Genomic DNA, 24937 nt, shown 5'->3' on the forward strand with positions numbered 1-24937 from the left:
GTCCGTGCAACGTTCGTGTTACGGGCGGTCTTACAAGCCCCTACAGGAGTTTGCTGAAAAGCTTGGCAGACATCTTTCCTTGCTGTACTCTCACTCTACTCGTACACGCTGGAAGCTTCGTGTATCATGGCCTAGGCTTTGCTGTGTGTTATGTCTTATTGCGGTGTGTGCATGGCTGTGGGTATGTCCCACTGTCATCATTTGTAATGGTGACAGCCCTATAGGTACTTCATGTAGACTGCTGTCATTTGACATGTCAGCACATATCTGTGGCCAATACTGAACTTCCTACTGCAGCGCTTTTCATACCTTCTGAGTTATGTTGCAGTCGATAATGCTGTTTCCTCAGACATGTATCTGTTTCTGATCATACCTCAAAACCTCCCAGAGCAAAAATCTGGACAAAGCCTGAAATGATGGGGGGACAAATAGGGGCAGATTTTAAATATTGCTTTTACAAACGTAGATAGTTGACAGAATAATAGGTTTTGCATTAGTATGACTTTTCTGAAGGATTTGGAGTCTTAAACCCAAATGTTTGTCATTATTTAATGACTTCAGTTCTCAAGTATTTGCCAGAAAGGTACAGATTTTAAATGGAACACACCAAACATATGAGGCAGAACTATGCACATTCTGCGTAAATCTGTACAGTTGAGAGGTATGTTTCTGATACAGGATATCAATTTTCTTACACCAATACACACAATGTATGGCGGCATCACAGGCCAGATGCCATTACATTTATATTGCAGGACACACCCACCCAGAGGGTTGTATTCCTCACAAAGGCCAACAGGTGCTTATCCACACTAATTATTCTATAATGTACCTTATGTGTATGCCAGTATTTCTGATTTCCGTCAGTGGCAGAGTTCACGTACAAGTATGGGGGACTGGACACTGTATCGGTGACACTGCATGACACCCTGAGGGACACATTTCTTTTGAGTCTATTAACCTTCCACATTGACTTTCACAGGGCATATGTTGTCATTGACATTTGTCGAAGTACATGCTTTTGACTTGTACATGTTTTGTCATTTGTCCTGATGTCCTTCTTCTCACCTGTCCACCTAGTATCACTAGTTCTGTACATTTATTTACCTTCATACCTCTCACCTGTACACATTATGGGTAAATGCCCCGAGGTTTGACCTATGATCTTGTTACATTTGTCATAACAATGTGCCTTTCTGGTAAATTACTGGCAAGGCATTACGGACTGTGCGGTTAGATAATAATGACTGACATTTCTATTTCATGATTACTAACCCTCATAACATTCGTATTCCTGACTACGCCATTATTCTATCAACGTTCTGACTTTGTCTGGGGTATATTTAATATAGTCTCTATTTGTATTTCATGTACTATGCCTTAGTCCAACTGTCTTATTCTGAAAGTTTGGCAGGTATGGTTACCATCTTGGTCGTACGCATGTCCATCCATGATAATCACCTACATGACACTGATATAGGTCCCTACGTCTTCCTCCAATGGTTTACACAATATCCAGTAGATGGGTTGAACCTTTTTGGAGAATATAGGTGTGTGCTATACCCACATCACTCCCATGGGGTGGACCTAATAAATCTGTGCCAACCAACACCTAGGCCCATTTCTGCATACCCATGATTCTCATACCTGACACCACTCCACAGTACCCATAAGACATGTTTAATGTGAGCGATAATAAAGTGTGAAGACACTTCTAGGCACTCCCCACTCTCCGGATATCAGGTCATATGTCTTACATTCTATCGACCCATGTGTTATTACCCTTGCACCTGCTACTGTTGCATGTACAGCTATATCGTATTTGCAGGTGTGACTTCTTTTGCATCAATGATGGTTGACACTTCATATGGATCAGTTTTTGGGGTCCTGCAATGGACACTTATATTCATATTTAAAGTTGGGAGGGTGGCCTAATGGTTAAGGTGTTTGCCTTGCAAACACAAGGTGCAGGGTTTGAGTCTCACAAGGGATAATTGGCTAAGCTTAAAATGGCTTGCAAGGGCAGTTAGCTTAGTACTAATCTATGAACCTATGAACCTAAGTGTAGAACTTGCCGGCCTGTCACACTAGTACTTTCCCGTAAATGGTTTGGAAAGCAGCGGTTTATTCACCTTTCGTGCATGTCTGTCTGTCTACCCATAATAGCTATACTGTGCACTATTTATGTACATGTGTTATATCTACAGGGACATATGTTTGTTGTGTATAGATATATACATGTACATATATACATATGTCTGTACATTCCTCATTTCATAATTTGCTTTGGTTTATGTCTGTGGATTATGTGTATACACACACATATATATATATATATATATATATATATATATATATATATATACATATCATACCTTTCAACTGTACAGATTGTCGCAGAACGTACAGCTGTTTGACTCTTATCTTCGGTCTGTTTTTCATAACCTTGTGTCTATCTGGCAATTTAGTGGCATATCATTAAAGACTGACGTTGGCAAATAATGACAAGCATTTCAGGTTATGACTTCATACCCTTCAGAAAATCGATGCTAGTGACACACCAGTTATTCTATCCACTTTCTATGTTTGTTAGGGCACATATCTGGGGCTTGTCCCTATTTGTACCAGTTGTTTTCATAGCTTTGTCCGGTTTCATACTTTACGGGGTTAACAGGTTTGAGCCATGTATATATAACGTGGAGAAAACAGCATTAATTTGCTATGCTGTGAGCGGATTACACACGCGCAGGTGCACTTGCATATCCTTATTGTGGGTTACATATGTTTAATAGATATTTGTGCTTACATGGCCTTTCATACTTCTGACCATAACAGTTACATATCTGTATTCCGGTTTCCAGACTGATGCGAAACACACATTCACCTTTACATATTTAAATGTGTGTACAGCACGAACGCATTCATTACACTTTAAAGTTATATGTGCAGTGGTCGTAGATCAACCGGGACTGCATTCACGTTGGCCGAATACCGGAACCACTATTCTCTTGCTGTTCTGCCTCATTGATATGCATACCCATAGTACTTAGCTACATCAACATACGCCTCACTGCTTCACTTACAACACAGGCATCCATTCTCCTGCTGGGAAAAATGCGGTACTACATATTACACATTCCCTATTGCCTACTGCTGTGGACCCCAGCTACATTGTTAATCACTCCAAGGATATGCAGAACACCAAGGCATATAGTCCTGGCACATACAAGTCTTTGATTGTCGGGGTGTTCATGTAGTTATCTGGGTTTAGGCTTGTCCGCCTGGTGAAGGGAACTTCCCTGGCAGAGTTCAAATGTCAGACGAAGCATATGGACAGGGAGTTTCTCCTTATTATGAAATTTTTATCTGTTTATAGACACAGGTGTTTGGGCAACTGTCAGCAGCTTATTCTTTTGGCAATACATATTATGGGTGGGGTTGTTGCAGTCCATACTCCACGGTGAGGGATGTTCCCATTCACATTTGACTATTACCTGTATTCAGTCATACAAGGATTATTATCTTGGACATGAAGTGACTACAGGTATGCAGTTGTATATTACACAATTGTGAAGGGTTGTTACTGTAAATATGTAAGGACCATACCTTTCAACCTCTTAGAGCAACTAATCTGCGCAAAACCTACATGGTGGGGGGACTAATAGGAACACATTTTAACTATTGCTCTTACAATCTTAGAACATTGATAGAATACTAGGTTTTGCATTAGCATGACTTTTCTGCAGGATGTGGAGTCTTAAACTCAAAATAGTTCTCATTATTTAGTGACGTCAATCCTCAGCTATTTACCAGACAGGTGCAGATTGTCGGAGGCACACAACAAGAATATGAGGCAACACTCTGGTCATTCTGCGAATATCTGGACAGTTGAGTGGTATGGTACGGACCTCTGTAACACGCTGTTGTGTTCTGGCACAGCAGTAGCTCAGCATTACTGACTTAAGTCGGAACATGCTGACAGACTGTTGGGTTTCAGACTTCATACTCCAGACATTAATGCCATTGTGCAAACTGTTATTCTATCATATTTCTATGTTCTAAGAGCTATCTTTACAAATTGTACATGCTTTTGGACCTTTGTCTCACTTGTATTCACGGCTCTGTCCAGATATCTAGCTCACACAGGTTGACGGGTATGGTCGGTCATACCTGCACACAGTAAGTATCCCTCACACTTGATCAGGGTTATCCTGTTAACATCGATGTCTTCCTCACCCTTCTACCATTTGCCACTATGCGAATGTGTGCAATATATTCTCCCGCCTATTCGTGTCGGGACACGTGCATCACGGGAAGGTGTTTTATCCTGGGTAGTAGGTTATGCATGACCACCTAGGTCTGGACAGTGTCTTGGAACTCTGCTTCACATTCTGACTTGTGTCCAGATATCTACAGGATTGGACATCATGTCATCATACCCATTCTACTATTTACACAGGTTAGTTATCCCGTGAGGGATATGCCAAAAATTGGACAAGACCAAAACAAGACCGATACCGAACATTCTTTTGGCTTTACGAAAATGTGCAGGGGGTTTTACACGGAGGGGATACACGATTTGCAATCCTGAAACTGCCTAGGATGACAATACCTACTACATATGCGTAGGGGTCACTATGTGTAGCTGTGTCTGCAACGAACCAATAGGCCAAGTACGGCTGGATTTGGTGGATGTTCTGGTATGGGGGTGGGTTGTGTGATGTGGAGAGTATGCTGGGTAGGCCATTATGCATCCAGGTGTGTTGCATTTGTTATAGCCAGTTCCATCAGGACCAATCTGTGAGTATGTGACGGTGACATATCTATACATTTGTATCACACATTTCCATATTCATATTCTTGTGGGATTGTGTTCTACACTATGGCCTGTCTGCCTGTCTTGCAGCTGTTTCTCCATGTGTTTGTGTTTCTTTCCACTTCACCCGCTGCCCCCTCCTATGTCTCTGGTTCACCTTTTCTGCATACGACACAGTATCGCCTTTGCGGATTTTACCATTACCCATCCACTCCTCGCACACAAATTCCTCACACCCAATAGATCACTACTTTGGTTGTTGGCCCATGACATGGCCAGAGTAGCACATTGACTACCCTACACGTGTCGGCTACCTTTATGGTTGTGTGGACTACCCTGCCATGTTTGCTTTCCACGTGCTATACCTCACGCACGTAGGTACACGCCCATACTTCACTTTCATTACTTGGTTGGTATACCCGGGTACTATCCATTCAACTGTGTCACATACAAGTTCGGCTTATACCGCTGACTTCCGGATTTTGCAAACCTGTTGTACTCATTGGTAGGATGGCACCTTTTCCTGTGTCCATGCTATTCCTTACACATATCCGACTATTGTGGACATTGCCTCCCCACAGTCGACAGTAGTGTTTCCACCTTTTCAATTGGCCACAGTGTGACATTTGTGGTGAACACAGCACATTTTACAGGCCGACACATATCCACGGTCAGTTCAGCAGATAGAACTTACATTTCTTGCCTATATCTCAGCTTAGTCTTGTAGCCTTTCGGTGGCTTATTCTGTTTCTTATGACATTTATGTAATATACGTATGGAGAGAAACTGTTTAATGCAACTATTACATGACTTCTGAGGGATAATTATGTCCTATAATTTCTGGACATTTGCCATGTTTACAAGTTTGTGTCAGGACATATCTGCCCACAGAGGGACTGTCGCTCGTAAAGTGGAACAGGTGGTAATCTTAGTCAACGGTATGGATCATACTGTTCCTTTTGGCCTACATGTGTCCTTATTGTTGTAGCTGTTTCTATGCTCCTTCTGTTTCATTTACATGCATATTCTATTTCCTATCACATTTGGTATGTGAAATACGGACATAGCTTTTGTATGTGAGTATTACATCCCTTGTGGGATATGATTCAGGCATACGATCACTACATATATCTACATTTCTCCTCATGTATTTTGTTATAGACACATCTGCACAGCTATGTACACTCCCTCACATTATGGGTCAGCTGGTGACCCTCTCCATTGGGCTGGACATACCTCCTGGTGGCACGCTAACATATGATACGTTTCCCTTCCACATGGTATAGCTATCAACACTACGTTGGACTACAGACACACGGTTTTCATGTCATTTGTTCAAGGGTAGGGACCCGTTATTCCCTACCATGCATTTGTGTTTGCTTCTTCATTTTCTGTTCGCAGGGACTATCTTGCATGCTTTGCATACGTTTCAGTCTCCATGGACACTGATAGGTGCGATTACTATTGCAGGCAGAATATAATATTCAGCAGTTTAGGTTGCTCATTGACAGCCAACATTGACATGCCTTTCGGTGCAACTTCAATACGCCCCATGCACTCGCGCATGTTTTCTATGCACGTGGCTGTGGCGGCTGCGCGCCTTCATTAATATGCATATGGCACGACTACTCCATATATATGCCGCACGGCCGGCGCAAGCCTTACGCCAGCCTTGCGCCAAGCTTCATGAATCCCGGGGTCAGTAATATACACAAGCATACATTAATTAATATAAATGAACAATTGAACCTACATTTGCTAATTAGATTGCATTCATATGAAAGTAGTGGCTACTATTACAGTATAAAAGATAGTTATTGCATTAGTACATGTTGAACACTGAGCATTTGAAGAGGTGTATAGTGGGTTTGTCAGAAACAAAATACAGTAGATCATGTGATTAGGTCTTAGAAATTCCAAGAAATGAAAGTGAGGGAAGCAACTAGGTAAGGAAAAAAATGTTAATATTGCAGTAAAGAGGTGAGGTGCAAAACTGGTTCAGAGCCAGCATAAGTATGGGTATCATAAAGTTGATATTTGAGGCACAGAGGTGAGGAGTGAGCAGTAACACAAAATAATGTATACAGCTGGGAGATGCTAGTAAAACTATTCATGTATTGATGAAGACTGGCTAGAGGCAGAGAATTCTGTCTGAAGAGGAATATGTCAAACTGACGACAGTAACATTTATCCTGGAGATGAACAGGAGCAGATCTATTGATTTGACAGCTAAAGTTTTAGTTCCTTTTAAATGAGTTTGCATTCTGAATGGATTTCAGTGGTAGCGGGATGTGGTTTCACAATTTAGATACATGGTTTAAATATAGAGAGAGCAACCTGCAGTATTAGATGATTTGTGTATAGTGATTAGTCTATTTTCCCTAGACTGTAAAATTCTGCTGGGGCAATAGTGTTTCACTAAGTTGTGAAAGACTGGGCATTTCTTGGGTTATAGAACAGTTAGTGTATTGTACTTAGGTGAGAAAGAGCTAGGTGATGTAGTAGTTCTGACCAGTTTAATTCTTTGAGGTTTATGCAGCCATGTGTTCTGTTGGCATAGTGTACTGCAAATTTGGCTGTTTAATAATAACATTACTCAAGTTTGGACTCCTGCAATACATGAAGGTTAACAAAGATTAAGGCAGCATATAGGAGAATGGCAGAAAGAAAGAGACAGTTATACATCTTCTGACTATGTCAATGATGTAGGTGTTTATTCTGTATAATGTACCTATATATATATATCAGTGATGTGGGTGTTTACTCTGTATAATGTACCTCAGTATATCGTCGATGTAGGTTTGCACTGTGTATAACATACCTGTATATGTCAGTGATGTAGGTTTGTACTGTGTATAACATACCTATATATATCAGTGACGTAGGTTTGTACTCTGTATAATGTACCTATGTATATCAGTGATGTAGGTTTGTACTCTGTATAATGTACCTCAATATATCATTGATGTAGGTTTGTACTGTGTATAATGTACCTATACATATCAGTGATGTAGGGTTTTACTCTGTATAATGTGCATATATATATATATATATATATATAGATCAGTGATGTAGGTTTTTACTCTGTATAATGTACTTATATATATCAGTAATATAGATTTGTATGTACTCTGTATAATGTACCTTAATATATCGTTGATGTAGGTTTGTACTGTGTATAATGTACCTATACATATCAGTGATGTAGATTTGTACTTTGTATAATATACCTATATATATATATCAGTGATGTAGGTTTGTACTGTGTATAACATACATATATATATCTATCTATCTATATATATATATATATATATATATATATATATATATATATATATATATAGGTTTGTACTGTGTATAACATACCTATATATATATATATATATATATATATATATATATATATATATATCAGTGGCATAGGTTTGTACTCTGTATAATGTACCTATGTATATCAGTGATGTAGGTTTGTGCTCTGTATAACGTACCTCAATATATAATTGATGTAGGTTTGTACTGTGTATAATGTACCTATACATATCAGTGATGTAGGGTTTTACTCTGTATAATGTACGTATATTTAGATCAGTGATGTAGGTTTTTACTCTGTATAACATACCTATATATATATATATCAGTGATATAGGTTTGTACTCTGTATAATGTACCTATATATACAGGTTCATAGGTTCATAGGATGATACTAAGCTATTGGCCTTGAGGCCCTTATAAGCCTAGCCAAGAATTTCACCCATGTTCCCTCAAAGTCGATACATGTTTCCCGTGTCCAGCAGGGGCACAGGTGGGATCCCAGGGCTGAGTTTTCTGTTTCTGATCCAGTTGTCCAGGTTCATCTTAAAGAGGGCTAGAGAGGCACTCTGCTTGACATGGAGAAGGAGTCTATTCCACAGATGGAGGAGTCTTTGGGACACACATGTATGCCACCAACAACTTCTATTAATGTCACAGACAAGGTTAAGGCCTTGTGTGTTGGTTGCTTGAGTGGGGTTTGTCTTACAAATATGCAGCAACTTCATCAAGGCCGGATTTCAGATGGTCTTGTATGCTAGAAACAGGTCACCTCTGAGCAGCCTGTATGAGACTGAGTAGAGGGACAGGGCTTTTAGCCTATCTGTATATGACAGATGCATAAGCCCCTGGATTTTCCTGGTCAGGAACCTCTGTGGTCTCTCCAACTGCTGCATGTTCTTGGCAAGGTACATACTGAAAGGGGTACTGTACTTGATAATGGGTCTGATAAGGGAGGAGTATAGGGATGTGATGACCTCCTTGTTCCTGGGTGAAATACCCTTATTTATGTGGTGGGCCATGCCATGTAGAAAGCCCTCTGTATAATGGAGGCAACCTGGTGGTCACAAGTGAGGTTGCTATCAACCTGGGTGCCCAAATCCCTCATGACTGATTGCGTGCTTAGTGCATTGTTATTAATTTGATAATTAGTGGGGATGCCATTTTCCCCAAAGGGGATAATTATGCATTTCTTGGCATTCAGTTTCAGGCCATGCTTCTGGCACTAGTCATTAGTTTGGGTAAGGCCCTCCTGGAGGATGTTCACATCACTAGGGGAATTTAAGACAGTGCCCAGCTTGCAGTCATCTGCAAACTTGGTCAGTCACAGATCACTGATTTTGGCTTGCACCTCAGAAAAGTATAACCCAAACATTAGAGGCCTCAAGGCTGATCCTTGGGGTACACCACTCATTACGTGTCTACTACTAGAGGTGGCTTCCCCTACTTTGACTGAGTGGGTTATATCAGTGAGCTATTTAGCTTACCCATCTGGTAACATACGGGTTGATGCCTAGCTGAGAGAGTTTATCTATTATGCTCGAGTGGGGAATAGTGTCAAAGGCTTTGGCTAGGTCAAGGTAGGTGGTGTGCACCATCTTCCCCTTGTCCTTGGCTTAATGACTGATTTGAAGAAGTTGAACAAGTTTAAAATGCATGCTCTCCCTTTGATAAAACCAAACTGTGTGGGGTCAAGCCTATGGAGATTGCCAATATCCTTGTTTATAAGGTCCATGATAATGTGTTCCATGGCCTTGCAGATCAGGCTAGTTAGGCTGATGGGCCTATAATTACCTGGGTCAGTGGACACTCCACCTTTGTTTAGAGGAATGACAGTGGCTGTCCTCCATTCAGCTGGGACGAGGCTGGTGCTCAGGCTTTGGTTGAATAGGAGCTGACAGCTCATGCCTGACCTCATGTAAGATACAGCCAGGGATGTTATCGGGTCCCATGGAAACTGTATGTTTTGCCTTTGAAAGGGCATTAAGGACCAGCTCCCTTGTGATGGGGGGGCAGGTGCTGGGGATGTCCTGGTTTACTGATGTGGGGATAGGAGAGTGAAGTTTTCCCTGAACCTGTCTGCCAGCAGGTTGACTATATCTATGGCATTTGTATCTGTGGTGTTATGGACAACAAGTTTAGAGAAGATTTGGGTGTTACCTTTGAGATTGCAGACGCATATGAAGAAGACCTTGTGATTGTCCTCAGTAGATGTGGCCAATTTGTACTCGAAGTTAGCCTTAGAGGATTTCACCAGTGACCTTATTTGCTTGTTCAGATAAAGAAGAGATTGCTTCTAACTTAGCATCTGCTCCTTCTTTGTCCTGGACAGCAATTTTTTCCTTTTATTATAGAGTTTGTTTATTGCTGCTATCCACCAGACAGGTTTACTTTTCCTTGAGGAATATATGAACAAAATCACCTCCAAGTAGTCCACAGCAGATGAATAAAATACTGATTTTAATAACAGAATAAAATGCAGATAAGCGCTTTCGCGGTAAGCTTCATACATTCTTAAAAATACAAGAGCAATTACAATTAACAAATCAAATCAAAGTGCATCTGATAACATTAATTACCATAGTGACTTTACAAATTCATTCTTAAAGCTACAAACACTGTCTACCACAGTAGAAGACATGCATATGAATGCTTTCTTAGAAAAGTATAATAAAAATAAAAGTAAAATAAAAATAATAATAGTAACATAACAATAAATGATATGCTTTGATTATTTATTTTTCAAAGGTCTTGCTCTTAAAGTGGGTTGTATAGCTATACTATCATTTAACCCATGGTAGTAATGTTTGTCTTTTCGGCTTTTCCTGGTTAGGGGTCGCCACAGTGGAACTCCAGTCCGCTAATGATTGGCAGTAGATTTTTTATGGTGCTGAGTTGCTAGCCCGATGCTCAACCTTCAGTGAAGGCACTCCTATTCACACATGTCTTTCGGAGGTGACTCGACTGCAGGGAGGACATGCAGACTCCACACAAAAGGCATTCCAGACGAGAATCAAACAGGAGAACCTCTTGCTGTGAGGCAACAATGCTACCGCTGTACCACCGTGGATGATAGCAATGTGGTGGCAATAAAAAAAATCCAGTTAAATTCTGTCTGATATGTTCTATTTGTAAGATCTCCCTTATTAATATTATCATGGATTAATTCCAATACTAAGAACCTAAAGGTATGTTCCATGCCAGTGTTAATCATATGTTTTGCCAATGCACTGTAACTCATCCCCCTATGTGCACAATATAAGTGGTCAGGGATGCGCTCCTGAACAATAAGGATGATGTGTTCGATGGCAATATTAAGCAGTTGAAAGGGGAATTTTGTAATAGAAGTTATAGAGAAAGAGAGGTAGATAAGGCATTACAGGAAAGCAATATATGTAGAAGGAATAGAGCTCGTCCTTTCTACTCTGAGAAAGTGACACAGGCGATACAGGAGACGAGTCAGAAAACAGAGGTTTTACCTTCAAGGAGAGATGTACCTGTATTGCTCCACTATACTAGTGACATCAATAGTGTTCTACACATTATAGAGAATAATTGGTCCATCTTACATTTAGATGAAGGATTAAGAGGGGCTGTAGGAGAGAAACCTAGATTTATTTTTAAAAATAAAGAAATCACTTAAAAGACAGTTGTGCTATAGAAGGAACAACTCTGACAGAAGTGAAAGTAATGTAGTAGGTACCTTTAAATGTATGTCCTGTAACGTTTGTATGTTCATAGATATCTGCACCAATGTTATCCATCCCTCCACACATATTGACTATAGATTCAAAGCCTATGCTAATTGCAGGAGTAGGAACTTGCTCTACTTAGCTAGCCGCAGGACGTGCAGCTGTTTTTATGCAGGGAAAATGAACAGATCACTCATGGAACATATGAGGGAGCATCAATATTGTATTAATAGATCAGATACACATAATGCCTTAGCGAAACATTGTGTAGAGTTAGGGAGGGAACATATTTTTGGTTTCAGGGTTATAGAAACTATTATACCTAGTGCTCGGGGTGGTGATATCAAGAACTACATAGAAAATCGGGAATTGTTCTGGATTGTCAACTTACAAGCTGAGAGGTATCCAGGTATCAATGGGCGTACCTCTATCAAGCCTGTTTTAAAAGATAGAAGTCTTTTTAAATGAATGTACTATATTTAATTGATGTTTTTGATAGGCTGTTTTGTATTAATTGTGTGATGATGCCTGCATAATTAATACTGTTTTTTTAGTAGTTTTTGTCATCTGAAGAAGCACAATAAGTTGTGTGAAAGCACTTACCTTTATGCATTAAAGTCTTCCGTCAGTTTTATGATATTGGCTGTGTTTCAGTGTTTTTCTTATATTATTTGGATTTTATCATTGCTGTTAAACACCATTTATCACTGGGGGTGTTTATTGTTCTGCTGTGAACTTCCTGTTATTACTGGGGTGTATAAAGCACCCAGACACATCAATGCACGTACAGTAGGAACAACTATTACATCTCCTCATCCCATAGTCAGATATAATCCTATTGAGTTGATTGGTTGATTTAGGATAACATAACTTGTGTTTTAGTGACTTCTTGTTCTTATGTCCAAAAGATGGTTTGTCACCAACAATTCTATGTATATATATATATATATATATATATATATATATATATATATATATATATATATATATCCTGATCTGTAGGGACCAATGCTTATAAATAATATCTCTAATCTTCTTGTCATCACTAGAATAAGTTAGCCCCAAAAAGATAGTATTCCCATTGGCATTCCTATTATTACCATAACAGGTGACGAAAAGTATGGTTTCCCAATAGTTGTCCTACTAGATTTAACATTGTCATGGATTTTATCGATCTCTTTAACATCATAACCCCGGGAAATAAAATCAGTCTTTATTTTTAGAAGCACCCTCTCAAAGTCTTCATTCTTACTGTGCAAGCAGCTGGTACACAGACCTTGAACTTTTAATTGTTTTTAAATATATGTCGTGGATGCATGCTCTTTCGATGTACATAGGTGAGCTGATAACAATCTTTCCTATATAACTGAGTATGAAAAGTACCATCTGCATTTGTGTACAATGTAATATCCAAGAAATTAATGGAGTTGTTAGAAAACTTAAGAAATGTGGTACTTGAATTCAACACAAAAACATATGGTTGTAATAAAGTAGGGGTGCCCCTCCAAAACAAGAAGAGGTCATTGACAAAAAAATGATGATAGAATAATACATGTTTCTTGTATAAATCAAGTTTATACATGAACTCTTCTTCCCAAACCACCATAACCAAATTGACTTTTTGCTTAATGAGTTGTTAGTTGCTAAGGAAAGCTATGGGGGAGGGTTGACTGACTTGCAAGAAATTAACTTTGACTTTGATATGTAAGAAATTAGTATATTGACTGGCAGATGATTTTTATGTGGCAGAGAAGTGTAGGATGTGACAGTAGCTCAGTGAAGAATTTTGGTGGGAACCTCCAACCATGTTGGTCATAAATGAATAAATGGCATTTGAAAATTACTACCCACAAATACAAAATGTTTTCAGGACAATCTATAGGTCATCATAATTTCCAGACTGACATTTTGTCTATAATAATAGAAAAGATAATAGAAAAAGAAAACATTAGAAGTGTAAGCAGAGTCTGATTGCATTTAGTGTTGCCTTTCTTTCAGAAGTCACCAAAATAATTGTTTTCTTACCTTACTACAGGGTTTACTACAAGTCCAAGGCTTGTTTTCAAATCCAAAGCATAGGAGCAGTTGTATCCTACTTTCACATCATTGTAAAGGACAACTCCATTTGCATTAGGCCCAGCATTGTATAGAACATTAATGACATATGTTATAAAGCTGTTGGTAATCTATAAAAAAAGAAATACAAAAGATAATATGAAAGTTCTGTACTGTGTATGACAGCTGCAACAACCATGCCAGACAATGTGATTATTCCTAATTTTGCAAATTTAGTCATTGGTGCTTTGATGCTGAAATAAGGCACCCTAAAAGATGACCACATATGGAATTAAAATGCAGTTGCAAAACATTGTTGAAATACCTGTGTTATTTTTAAATTAGTATATTCTTATCAATTTGCAAGCAGTCTAAACTTCACAAAGTATTCTTTTAAACACCACTTCTGTGGCGAATTCTCCAGATTTCTTTGAAATATATACTTCATATGAATGCATGTTTCAAGAATTGTTCTTTACAAATACTCATCTCTTTTCCATTGAGAATACACTGTATTTTCCTGTGTTTTAATTTTTTCATTTTTTTCTAGGCAGGACATATTTTTCAATGTTTTTCATGATCTATGACACATGCTTATCTATCCAGTTATGTTTAAGCTCAGTTCTAAAATTTTTATCCACACTTTACAAAGGGATACATATGATGTTTTCCATTAATCTGTTTGATAATAATTTTATATTTCATTAACAAGTTGCTATTTGGTGCTCTAATGCCAGGCATGAATTATGCAAGCATATTATAATTCAATGACCACACAGCTCTAATACTTAAAAAGTTCATTTATTTAACAGATTTCTAATCTGGTACAATTCATAATGTCATCGCAGTACAAGTGTATGTGAAATTAACAATGGGTGTGTAAACTGCAAATTAGTATTTATCACTTTGGTTCTGAAACAGGAACAGGAATAACGCCTAAATTCATATTCCTAGGTAGCGTCCTTTGCTGATGACACTAACTGAAAAGTAAAATTAACTTGGTGCTACACATGCGGTGTATGTCATTACTTACTGACTTCCATCCTCAGATCATCCCTCTGACTTGGTACACAGTGACACATTCTTATGAGGGACAGACCAAAAATATGTGTCAAAAAGCTGGACAATGTGCACAAATCTGGACATTTGACAGGTACGTATATGTGCCATGGTACTGGGAATTAGGTAAACTGGAGCAAAGCAGCAGTTATGTACAACAACCCATTTAATTTCAGACTGTGGGAATATGATCACTACATGTAACTAACTGAAAATGGACATTACCAATTCTACCTTTGGCATTAACCTTTTTGCCGTAACTGATGGCAAGCTTTGCCAAAGAAGCGATAATGACCGCCATTCATATCAACATTGTAGTGCAAGAAACGTGAAATCCTGAAATAATGGAAGGACAAGAGCTTAGAAAATTACGATACATTTTAATTAGTTATACACTTTGAAACTGACACAGTAACATGAAATATTTTTGTCATCATGTGAACACCATATAAATATTACATATTAATTGGTTGCAATAATACATAAGTACCAAAAAAAATTTTTAAGTTAGTTGAAAGTTAATACTTTTGTATTTTGTTGTGAGTTTTTTAGTTGCCAGGTTGTGTGTGCTTCATACATCCTCAGTTTTGTTACACTGACTGTTCTCTTTTGGTAATTTGTTAGAATTTGATAGAATCTTCATTTTGCTTATAAAAGTGTTTCCCTGTGACTTTCTACTCTTTTTTTTCCATGTTTATAAAATAATGTTACACAGAAATACATTTTCAGTGGGTTTATAGTCAGGGTATAAACTGAGAGATTGACATTACTGTCTGGAATTCTATCTGTTTTGTTATAGGTTCTTTACTTTTCCCATAAGCCATTTGACCATGTCTCTTCCCAAAACTCCAGGAAGGTGAGTTGAATCACATGTACTAAGAGAAGGGTATTTGTCATTTTAATGTATAACCCCCCTCATAATTTGTTATAGGCCATATTACGTTGGGACAGATACAGATACCTAGAAACCCCAAGCAGAGCTTTTAGAGATTCAAATCATGCTAAATAAGATCTGCTATCAGTTAATTGCAAATCACAGAACCCTTCCCCTACTTCCAGAGATTCATACAACATTCAGAAATATTTTGGGTGAACTCTTCATCAGTCAAAATGCTGTTATCTTCAGTGATTTTTAACTATCTAGTGATTAATTGTCATACCACTAACATAAGGTATGCTGAAAAATTCTTAGATTTTATGAGCAAAACCTCCCTGGACTAAAGAACAGAACATATTTGTCCTGGTCTTAAATACATGTACTATCTGTTTGTACCATCCATAAGGTTAACTCTTCACTGGTCAAACCATAGTTAAATAGGTTCATAGGTACTCATATTATAGGAACCCATTGTCATAACAAATTTATACCCTGTTCCAGCATCTTTTAATAATGGTTTAAGGGGCCAGACCTGGGATGTTCATAGGTTCATAGGTGTGTACTTGACTAATGGCACTGGAGCCTTTACAGGCCTAGCACATAGTAGTATCCTGGCATCGTGCTGCCCAAGGCTAGCTCCCAGTGCCTGTATCAAGTAGAGCCACTGTAGTGATCGCCAGGGAGAACTTTCTATTTCCCATCCACTCATCAAGATTTCTCTTGAAAAGGGCCAGTGAAATGCTCTGCTTGACATGTATGGGAAGTCTATTCCAGAGCATGGGCAGTCTCTGTGTTATGAACCTGTCCCTCCAGCATGTTCTGTTGATTATGGTAATGAGGTTGGGGTCTTTGGAGCATGTGGTGTGGAGTGATTGGGATTTTTTTAGATGTATCATTTCTAACATAGCTGCGTCAGACTTAGCTTTGTAAGTCAAGCAGAGATCACCTCTTAGCAGATGATATGAGACAGAGAATAGCTGGAGATTTTTTGAGTCTGTTCATGTAGGACATATGTTTAAGGTCTAGGATCCTCTTCGTGAGGTAATTTTTGTGGCCTTTTCAGCTGTTACATGTGTCTAGTGAGGTACATGCCAAATGGGGCATTATACTCTGAATGGCCTAACGAAGGAAGAGAGATGATGACCTCTTTCTTCCTGGATGCAAAACCCTTGGTAATGAGATGTGCCACATAGAAGGACGTTCTGACCACAGTGGCAATTTGGTGGTAGAAGGAGAGGTTGCTGTCAACCTGTTTCCCCAGATCTCTTATAACGCCTTTAGTGTTCAGTGGGCTCCCATCGATGTGGAAATTAGTGGGAAGTGAGTTTTTCCTAAAGGGATGACAACACATTTTTTGACATTAAGCTTAAGGCCATGGTTTAACACCAGTCATTGGTTTAAGTGAGGCCTTTCTGTAGGATGTCTACATCACTTGGGGAGTTAATAATGACTCCCAGCTTGCAGTCGTCTGCAAACTTGGTCAGCCAGAGTCCCTCCATGATGGACTGGACTGATGAGAAGTCGATGCCGAACAGTAGAGGACCCAGGACCGATCCCTGTGGGACTCCACTTGTGACTGGTCAGCAGTCTGACTTGGAGTCTGCTACTTTCACACTGTGGGTTCTATCTGTGAGCCAATTTGCAACCCACCTAGTGATATAGGGGTTGATGCCTAGTTTGCTCAGTTTATCAATAATTCCTGATTGGGGAATGGTATCAAAGGCCTTGGCCGGATTGAGGTAGGCTGTATGAACTGCCTTGCCCTCATCCACAGCTCTAGTGACTGACTCAAAGAAGTCAGCCAGGTTGAGCAGGCATGTTCTATCTTTCACAAAACCATATTGAGTGGGATCCAGAGTTTGGAGATTCCCTATATCCTTGTTAATTAGGTCCATGATGATGTGCTCCATAGCCTTACATATCAGACTCATCAGGCTAATGGGGTGATAGTTACCAGGGTCTGTAGTCGCTCCTCCTTTATGGGGAGGGATGACTGTAGCAGTGCGCCATTTGGTAGGGACAAAGCCTGAGATGAGGCTGTGATTGAGCAGGGCACACAGATGTGGTACCAGTTCACTTTGCAGTTTATACAGAACACATACAGGGATATTGTTGGGTCCCATGGAAGCTATATTCTTGGCCTTGGGCAATGCAGCTTTAACTTGTGATGAAGTAAAGCTGGGTTCCTGGCATTCCACTGGTATTGTGATTGTTCCTTTGTGGGGGTAAAGTTGACACTGAATCTGTCGGCCAATATGTTGGCAATATCTGTTGGCTCAGTATAGGAGGTACCATTGTGCAGTAACTGAGAGCAAACCTGGGTATTGCCATGGAGATTCTTGATATAACTATAGAAGCCTTTGCGGATGTTTTTAGTGTTTGCCAAAATTCTGCCTTCATAGCTGGCTTTAGAGGTTTTGATGAGGGATCTCAAGATTTTGTTGAGGCTAATAAGGGAGTTTTCCAATCTTGAGACTTCACCTTTTTCTACAACAGTTTCTTCCTTCTATTGTAGAGTTTATTAATGGCAGAGGACCGCCAGATTGGCATCCTTTTTTTGGAGGAGACCATCTTGGTTCTGTTGGGTATGGCTAGTTCCATGCATTTATGTACAGTGCATTATTGTATGTTTCGGCAATGATGCATCTATTTTCCATTGACATGGGTTCTGTGAAGTTAGTCACCTCCGTATTTAGGAACCCAAAAACAGTATTGTTGATTCCCTATCCATTTGTTCAGGTTATGCTTAAAGAGGGTCAGTTAGCTAGTTTGCTTTGCATCCAAAGGAAGTTTATATCATAAAGGAGGGATTCAATGGGATATATATCTATCTTGCAGATATGTCCTATTTATGTTTCAGTGGAAGTGTAGAGCATTTGAGTGAGTGAAGAGGATGTTATTAGGTTTGTAAATGCGCAGAAGGTTGCATATGATTAGATATGGATATGGTTGCATATTATTGGATCCTTGGAGGAGGCTTTGTAGAGTTTGTAGAGTAGACAGGGGTCACGTTTCAAGAGTCTGTAGGAAATAGAAAAGAGAGAATGTGTTTTAAGACAGTCTGCGTAGTTCAAAGAAGTCATGTTGTTGTGTATCTTAGTGAAAAAAAACTGCAGTCTGTCAAGCTTGGTCATATGCTTAGACTGGTACCTACCAAAGGGGTCATTATACTATTTTAATGACCTGATGAGGGAGGAGTATACAATACGGATAATAACTTCCTTAGAGCTGGAGAGCTGGAGGAATATCATATAGTGATTAGTCTGGCAATTTTAAAAAGTTTCCTAACAACAGTGGATACATGATAATACAGGATAATTCATTGTCAATGAAATGCCTAAGTACCTAATTACTGTCAACTTTCAAAGGGGTGTCAACTATGAGTTCGATGCCAGTTTTGCCTAAGGTCACAATGCTGCATTTCTAGCATTTGTTTTTAATCGATTGTCCATAAACCTCTTGTTGGGGATTGGCATAACAGTCAATGCATTTACCTCACAGACAAAAGTTATAGGGTTTGATTTTCATCCTCTGAGAAAAATTTGCAGGTCTTAAAAAGGCTTGCAAGGGCAGCCAGCCTAGTACTTACCTGTGAACTTATCGGTGCATGTTTACGGGCTCTTGATGTCAGCCCTAACAACGGAGAAGTAAATACTAAAGAGAAGTGGTTCCAGGACTAATTCCAGGAGGACATCTCTGGTAACAAAACTTTTTGAAAAGAGTGTGCCTCCCACACTAATAAATTGATTTCTGTCAGTTAGCCAGTTTCCTGTCAAGCAGGTAAAATTTATAGGTTCATAGGTGTTTACTAGGCTAATGGCCACAAGGGCCTTTTTAAGCCTAGCCATGCATCTCAAATTTCTGACAAGTTCTGATACCCTTGTTAAGTGTAAGCATGGGCCTGCGAGATGAAACATTTACAGGTTACCTTTGTCCATTAGAGACATAGGTGGCAAACCAGTGATGATTTTCCGGTTTTCCATCCAATTTTCCAAGTTGCACTTGAACTGGGTTAGGGATGAACTCTGCTTCACATGGATAAGGAGCCTGTTCCATAGACAGGGTAGTCTCTGGGATACATACCTATCTCTCCAGCAGGTCCTAGTTATATCACAGGCAAGGTTTAAGACTTTAGAATGGGTAATTCTGGTGCTGTTTGCTTTGTGTATATGCAGGTGGTCCATCAAAGTGGGGACTGACAATGCCCAGTATGCCAGGCATAGATCTCTCCTCAAGGGTCTGTAGGAGACAGAATACAGGGACAGGGCCTTGAGGTGGTCTGCATAGGACATTTTACTTACACTCTGTATTATTTTAGTGAGGAACCTCTATGGATGTTCCAACTGTTGGACATGCCTGCTTAGGTACATACTAAAGGCAGCACTGTACTCAATGATAGGACTGATGAATGCTAAATACAGTGGAACAATGACTTCCCTGGACTTAGATGCCGTACCTTTGTTTATAAGTTGCACAACATAGAATTATGTCTTCACCACTCTAGACACGCGATGGTCAAAGGCTAGAGTACTATCTACATGTGCCCTTAAGTCCCTGACTACTGGGACTACTCTAAGGGATGTGTTGCCCATATGATAGTTACCAGGGATGGATGACTTCCCAAAGGATACTATTATGTATTTCTTGGCATTCAGTTTTAGTCCATGGCTCTGACACCAGTTGTTTGTCTGTGTCAGCCCCTGCTGGAGAACATTTGTGTCAGTGTGAGATTCAGTGATAGCTCCTAATTTGCAATCATCTGCAAATTTAGTCAGCCTGAAATCACTGACATTGGCCTTGACTTCTATGAAGTAAATGCCAAAAAGGAGCGGTCCAAGGACTGATCCCTGAGGGACTCCACTTGTGACTGGCCTCTTTGTAGAGGTGGACTCCCCAATTCAAACTTCCTGGGTCCTGTCTCTGAGCCAGTTGGGTAACATACGGGTTTATACATAACCTGTTGAGTTTGTAAACAATGCCCAAGTGGGATATTGTGTCAAATGCCTTGATCAGGTAAAGGTAGGCAATGTGAATGATTTTGCCCTTAGCCATTGCTTTGGTGACCTTCTCAAAGAAGTCCACCAGGTTGAGTAGGCATGATCTGCCCTTGATAAAACCAAATTGGGTGGGGTCCAGTGTCTGGAGGTTTACTATATCTGTTGATCATCTCCATGATAATTCTTTCCATGGCTTTGCATTAAAGACTAGTGAAACTTATGAGTCTGTAGTTTCCAGAGTCTGTACATGGCCCACCTTTGCAGCAGGATGACTGTTGCCTTTCTCCATTCATGAGGCATGAAGCCTGTTTGGAGGCTACAGTTAAATAGTAATTCCTGAGGTCCTGATAGGTCATGTTTCATAGGTTCATAGGTAAGTACTAGGCTATCGGCCCAAGGGCCTACGTGAGCCTAGCCAACAAGGTTCCCTGGCTTACACCACCCAAGAAAGTTATTTTCCTGTGCCACTGTTGAGCAGAGACAAAGAAGTGATCCCTGGGATGTATTTCCTATTTCCCATCCAATCATCAAGATTTTTCTTGAAGAGTGCTAATGAAGAACTTTGCTTGACATAGATGGGTAGCCTGTTCCAGAGTATGGGAAGTCCCTGGGACAGGAATCTATCCCTCCAGCATGTCCTGTTTATTGTGGTGACAAGGTTTAGGTCCCTAGAGTGTATAGCTCAGAGATTGGGATTTCTTTAAGTGTAGCATGTCCACCAGCTCTGGGTTTGACATAGCTTTATATGTTAGGCAGAGATCACCTCGGAGTAGGCGATATGCTGCGGAGTAAAGCTGGAGTTTTTTGAGGCGGTCAGTGTAAGGCATTTGCTTGAGGCCAGTAATCCTCTTTGTGAGGTACTTCTGTGGCCTTTCCAGCTGCTGCAGATGTCTTGTGAGGTACATTCTAAAAGGGGTGTTGTACTCTATAATGGGTCTAATGAGTGCCGAGTAGAGGGGAACAATGACCTCTTTTTTCCTGGATGAGAACCCTTTTATGATGAGGTGTGCCACATAGAAGTACTTCCTGACTACTGTGGCAATGTGATTATCAAAGGAGAGACTACTCTCCACCTGGGTCCCAAGGTCTCTTATCACACATTCGGTGTTAAGTACATTGCTGCCTATGTGGTAGTTCATGGGTATAGAGTTTTTACCAAAGGGGATGACACTGCACCTTTTGACATTGTCCACATCATTTGGGGACTTAACTATGGCTCCAAGTTTGCAGTCATCTGTGAACTTCGTTAGCCAGAGGCCTTCTGTGTTAGCCTGTACTTCAGAGAAGTAGATACCAAACAGGAGCGGTCCCAGGATGAAACCTTGTGGTACTCCACTTGTTACTGCTTTGAGGTCAGATTTGGAATCTGCAACTTTTACAGTGTGGGTTTTGTCAGTGAGCCAGTTGGCAACCCATCTTGTGACATAGGGATTTATACCTAGTTTAGTGAGTTTAGCTATAATTCCAGAATGGGGGATGGTGTTGAAAGCCTTGGTGAGGTCAAGATAGGCTGTGTGAACCACCTTACTCTCATCTACGGCTTTGGTGACTGCCTCAAAGAAGTCGATCAGGTTCAGGAGGCATGATCTGCCTTTCACAAACCCGAACTGGGTGGGATCCAGAGTTTGGAGGTTACCAATGTCTTTGTTTATGAGCTCCATGATGATACGTTCCATGGCCTTGCAGACCAGGTACGTCAGGCTAATTGGTCGATAGTTCCTGGGATCAGAGCTGGCTCCCCCTTTGTGGAGTGGGATAACTGTTGCTGTGCGCCATTCAGTGGGCACAAAGCCTGATGCGAGGCTATTATTGAACATGCTGCTTAAGTGTGGAGCTAGTTCATTCTGAAGTTCATGTAAAACGCAGCCTGGGATGTTGTCCAGTCCCATGGATGCTGTGTTTTTGGCTTTAGAGAGTGCAGCTTTTACCTGCGTCATTGTGATTACAAGGACTCTGCATTCTTCCTGTATAGGTATGGGCACTTTAGGGGGTGAGAGATGGGTAAAGTTAGCACTGAACCTATCTGCCAGGAAGTTGGCAATATCAGTTGGTTCTGTAATTTTCGTGCCTTTGTGCTGTAACTCAGAGCAGATCTGGGTGTTGCCATTGAGATTCTTGACATAGCTATAGAATGCTTTGTGATTGTCCTTAGAATTAGTGGCAATTTTGTTTTTGTAGCTAGCTTTGGAGGATCTTATAAGGGATCTCAGCATCTTACTGAGGCTGACCAGGGGGCTCCTCCACTCATGGGCTTTTACTCTCTTTTGCAACAGTTTCTTCCTTCTGTTGTACAAGTACAGTTTGTTTATGACAGGGGACTACCAGATTGGCTTCCTTTTTTTGGAGAACAGCATCTTGGTTATGTTTGGTATAGCACGATTCATGCACTTGTGTAAGTGCTTATAGAGTGCATTTGCATAGGATTCAGCAGTTGTAACTGTATTGTCCAGCTGCATGGGTGTCATGAAGTTCCCCACTTCTGTCTTAAGAAGCATGAAGTTGGCTTTGGAGAAATTTTTTACTGTGGTTTCCTTAATGGGGGGTGGGGGCGGAATGTGGATATCAAGGGTGATTAGCTTATGGTCAGATCGGACTAACGAGGAGTTGACTTCAGGTATGGAACACCAGTCACTCATGTTGGTAATGACTAGGTCTAAGATATTGTTGCCCCTGGTGGGGATGTGGATAAGTTGATCCAGGGTATTGGAGTTTATGAATTCCAGAAAGCTGTGAGTTAAGGAGTTGGTACATGAGTAGTTTTCCCAGTTAATGGTAGGGTAGTTGAAGTCACTGATTATTAGGGTGTTTGGTTGAACCCTAATATTTTCCAGTACATCAAGAAAAGAGGAGTGGGAATCCTGGGGCATGGTGGGAGATCTGTAGCAAGCTACAATTTGGATTGCAGGTTTGCCCAGAGTTAGTTGCACTTGGATAACCTCGGATGCATTATGCTCAGCAGCTAGCCTGGAGGTGTGGATATCCTTAATGAATATGGACACACCTCTGCCTTTGGTGTTTCGGTCAGGTTACATGGGCAAAAAGTGTGGTATGAGTTATAGCCTGGTAGTGCAGGGTTGCTCTCTGGAGCCTTGAACCAAGTCTCAGTCACTGCACAGATATCGATGTTCTCCATTTTAAGGAGTGCTTCGAGTGAGTGCATTTTGAGATTTAGACTTCTAGTTGTTTCGAAGGCATCCTGAGATATGTCTGCACCCATTGATGCAGTGTTCTTGGTTTTTGAGAGAGCATTAAGGAACTGTTCCCTTGTGATAGTAGGGCGAGTTACATTTGATGATATTACCTGGAAGAAGGTTGAGAGGGAGAGAGGGGTAAAGTTGGAGCTGAATTTATCAGCCAGAAGGTTTGCTATATCTTCTGGCTCAGTATAGGTGGATATATTTACAATGAGCTCTGTACACAATTGTGTATTGCACGCATTTATTTATTTATTTACTTACTTACTTACTTCACTTTACATTTGTTGGCTGTTCAGTGGAGGCCTGTGTAGTACACAAATACACACCTACACATTTATATATATCAATATATATTTAGCTGCTGAAGTTAGTCAAAACTTCAGCAGATCGACACTAAAAACACTGACCACAACTAATTAAAATAAAAAAAAGGCTTTGACACCATAGCAAACATGCTCAAAGGCACAACCTCAGACCTTGCAAAAGAAAACTACTGGGGTCAAGTCCCACTGTGCCCACTCACCACCTGCTAAATATATATACTATCACTGAGACTGCACAGTCCCCAGGGAAGGGGCATATTCCACAATCCCAGAGAATGTCTCTCTTGCACATCCATTGACCATCTATTTTGTCGTCGAAAGTGTGTCGGCAAAACAGACATTGACATTTGGGAGTTTTTCTTATTGTAAGTGTTCCCATATGATAGATAGATAGATAGATGGATAGATAGATGGATAGATAGATAGATAGATAGATAGATAGATAGATAGATAGATAGATAGATAGATAGATAGATGGATGTTTCAGTTCCATTTGATTGAAACAAAGTGTTGAAACTAAAAATGTTGAAAATATAAAATATTAAATATTGAATTTGATCTTTACCCTCTGTTCTGTAATCCTGATGTCGGTATATATAATTTGCAGGG

At 40.1% G+C, this 24937-nt stretch overlaps 1 protein-coding gene across 1 annotated transcript in view; it reads right to left on the reverse strand.

The window, feature by feature from the left end:
• Positions 1–24937, reverse strand: part of LOC122814033 (uromodulin-like) — a 391951-nt gene that overhangs the window by 265968 nt on the left and 101046 nt on the right. Inside the window, exon 4 of the mRNA XM_044086624.1 lies at positions 13846–14006. Within this exon, the coding sequence (XP_043942559.1) occupies positions 13846–14006 (161 nt within the window). The remainder of the gene's footprint in view (positions 1–13845; positions 14007–24937) is intronic.

This window comes from Protopterus annectens, chromosome 1.part1, assembly GCF_019279795.1.
Source record: "Protopterus annectens isolate FY-2018-M chromosome 1.part1, PAN1.0, whole genome shotgun sequence".
In the NCBI taxonomy this organism is placed as follows: Eukaryota; Metazoa; Chordata; order Ceratodontiformes; family Protopteridae; genus Protopterus; species Protopterus annectens.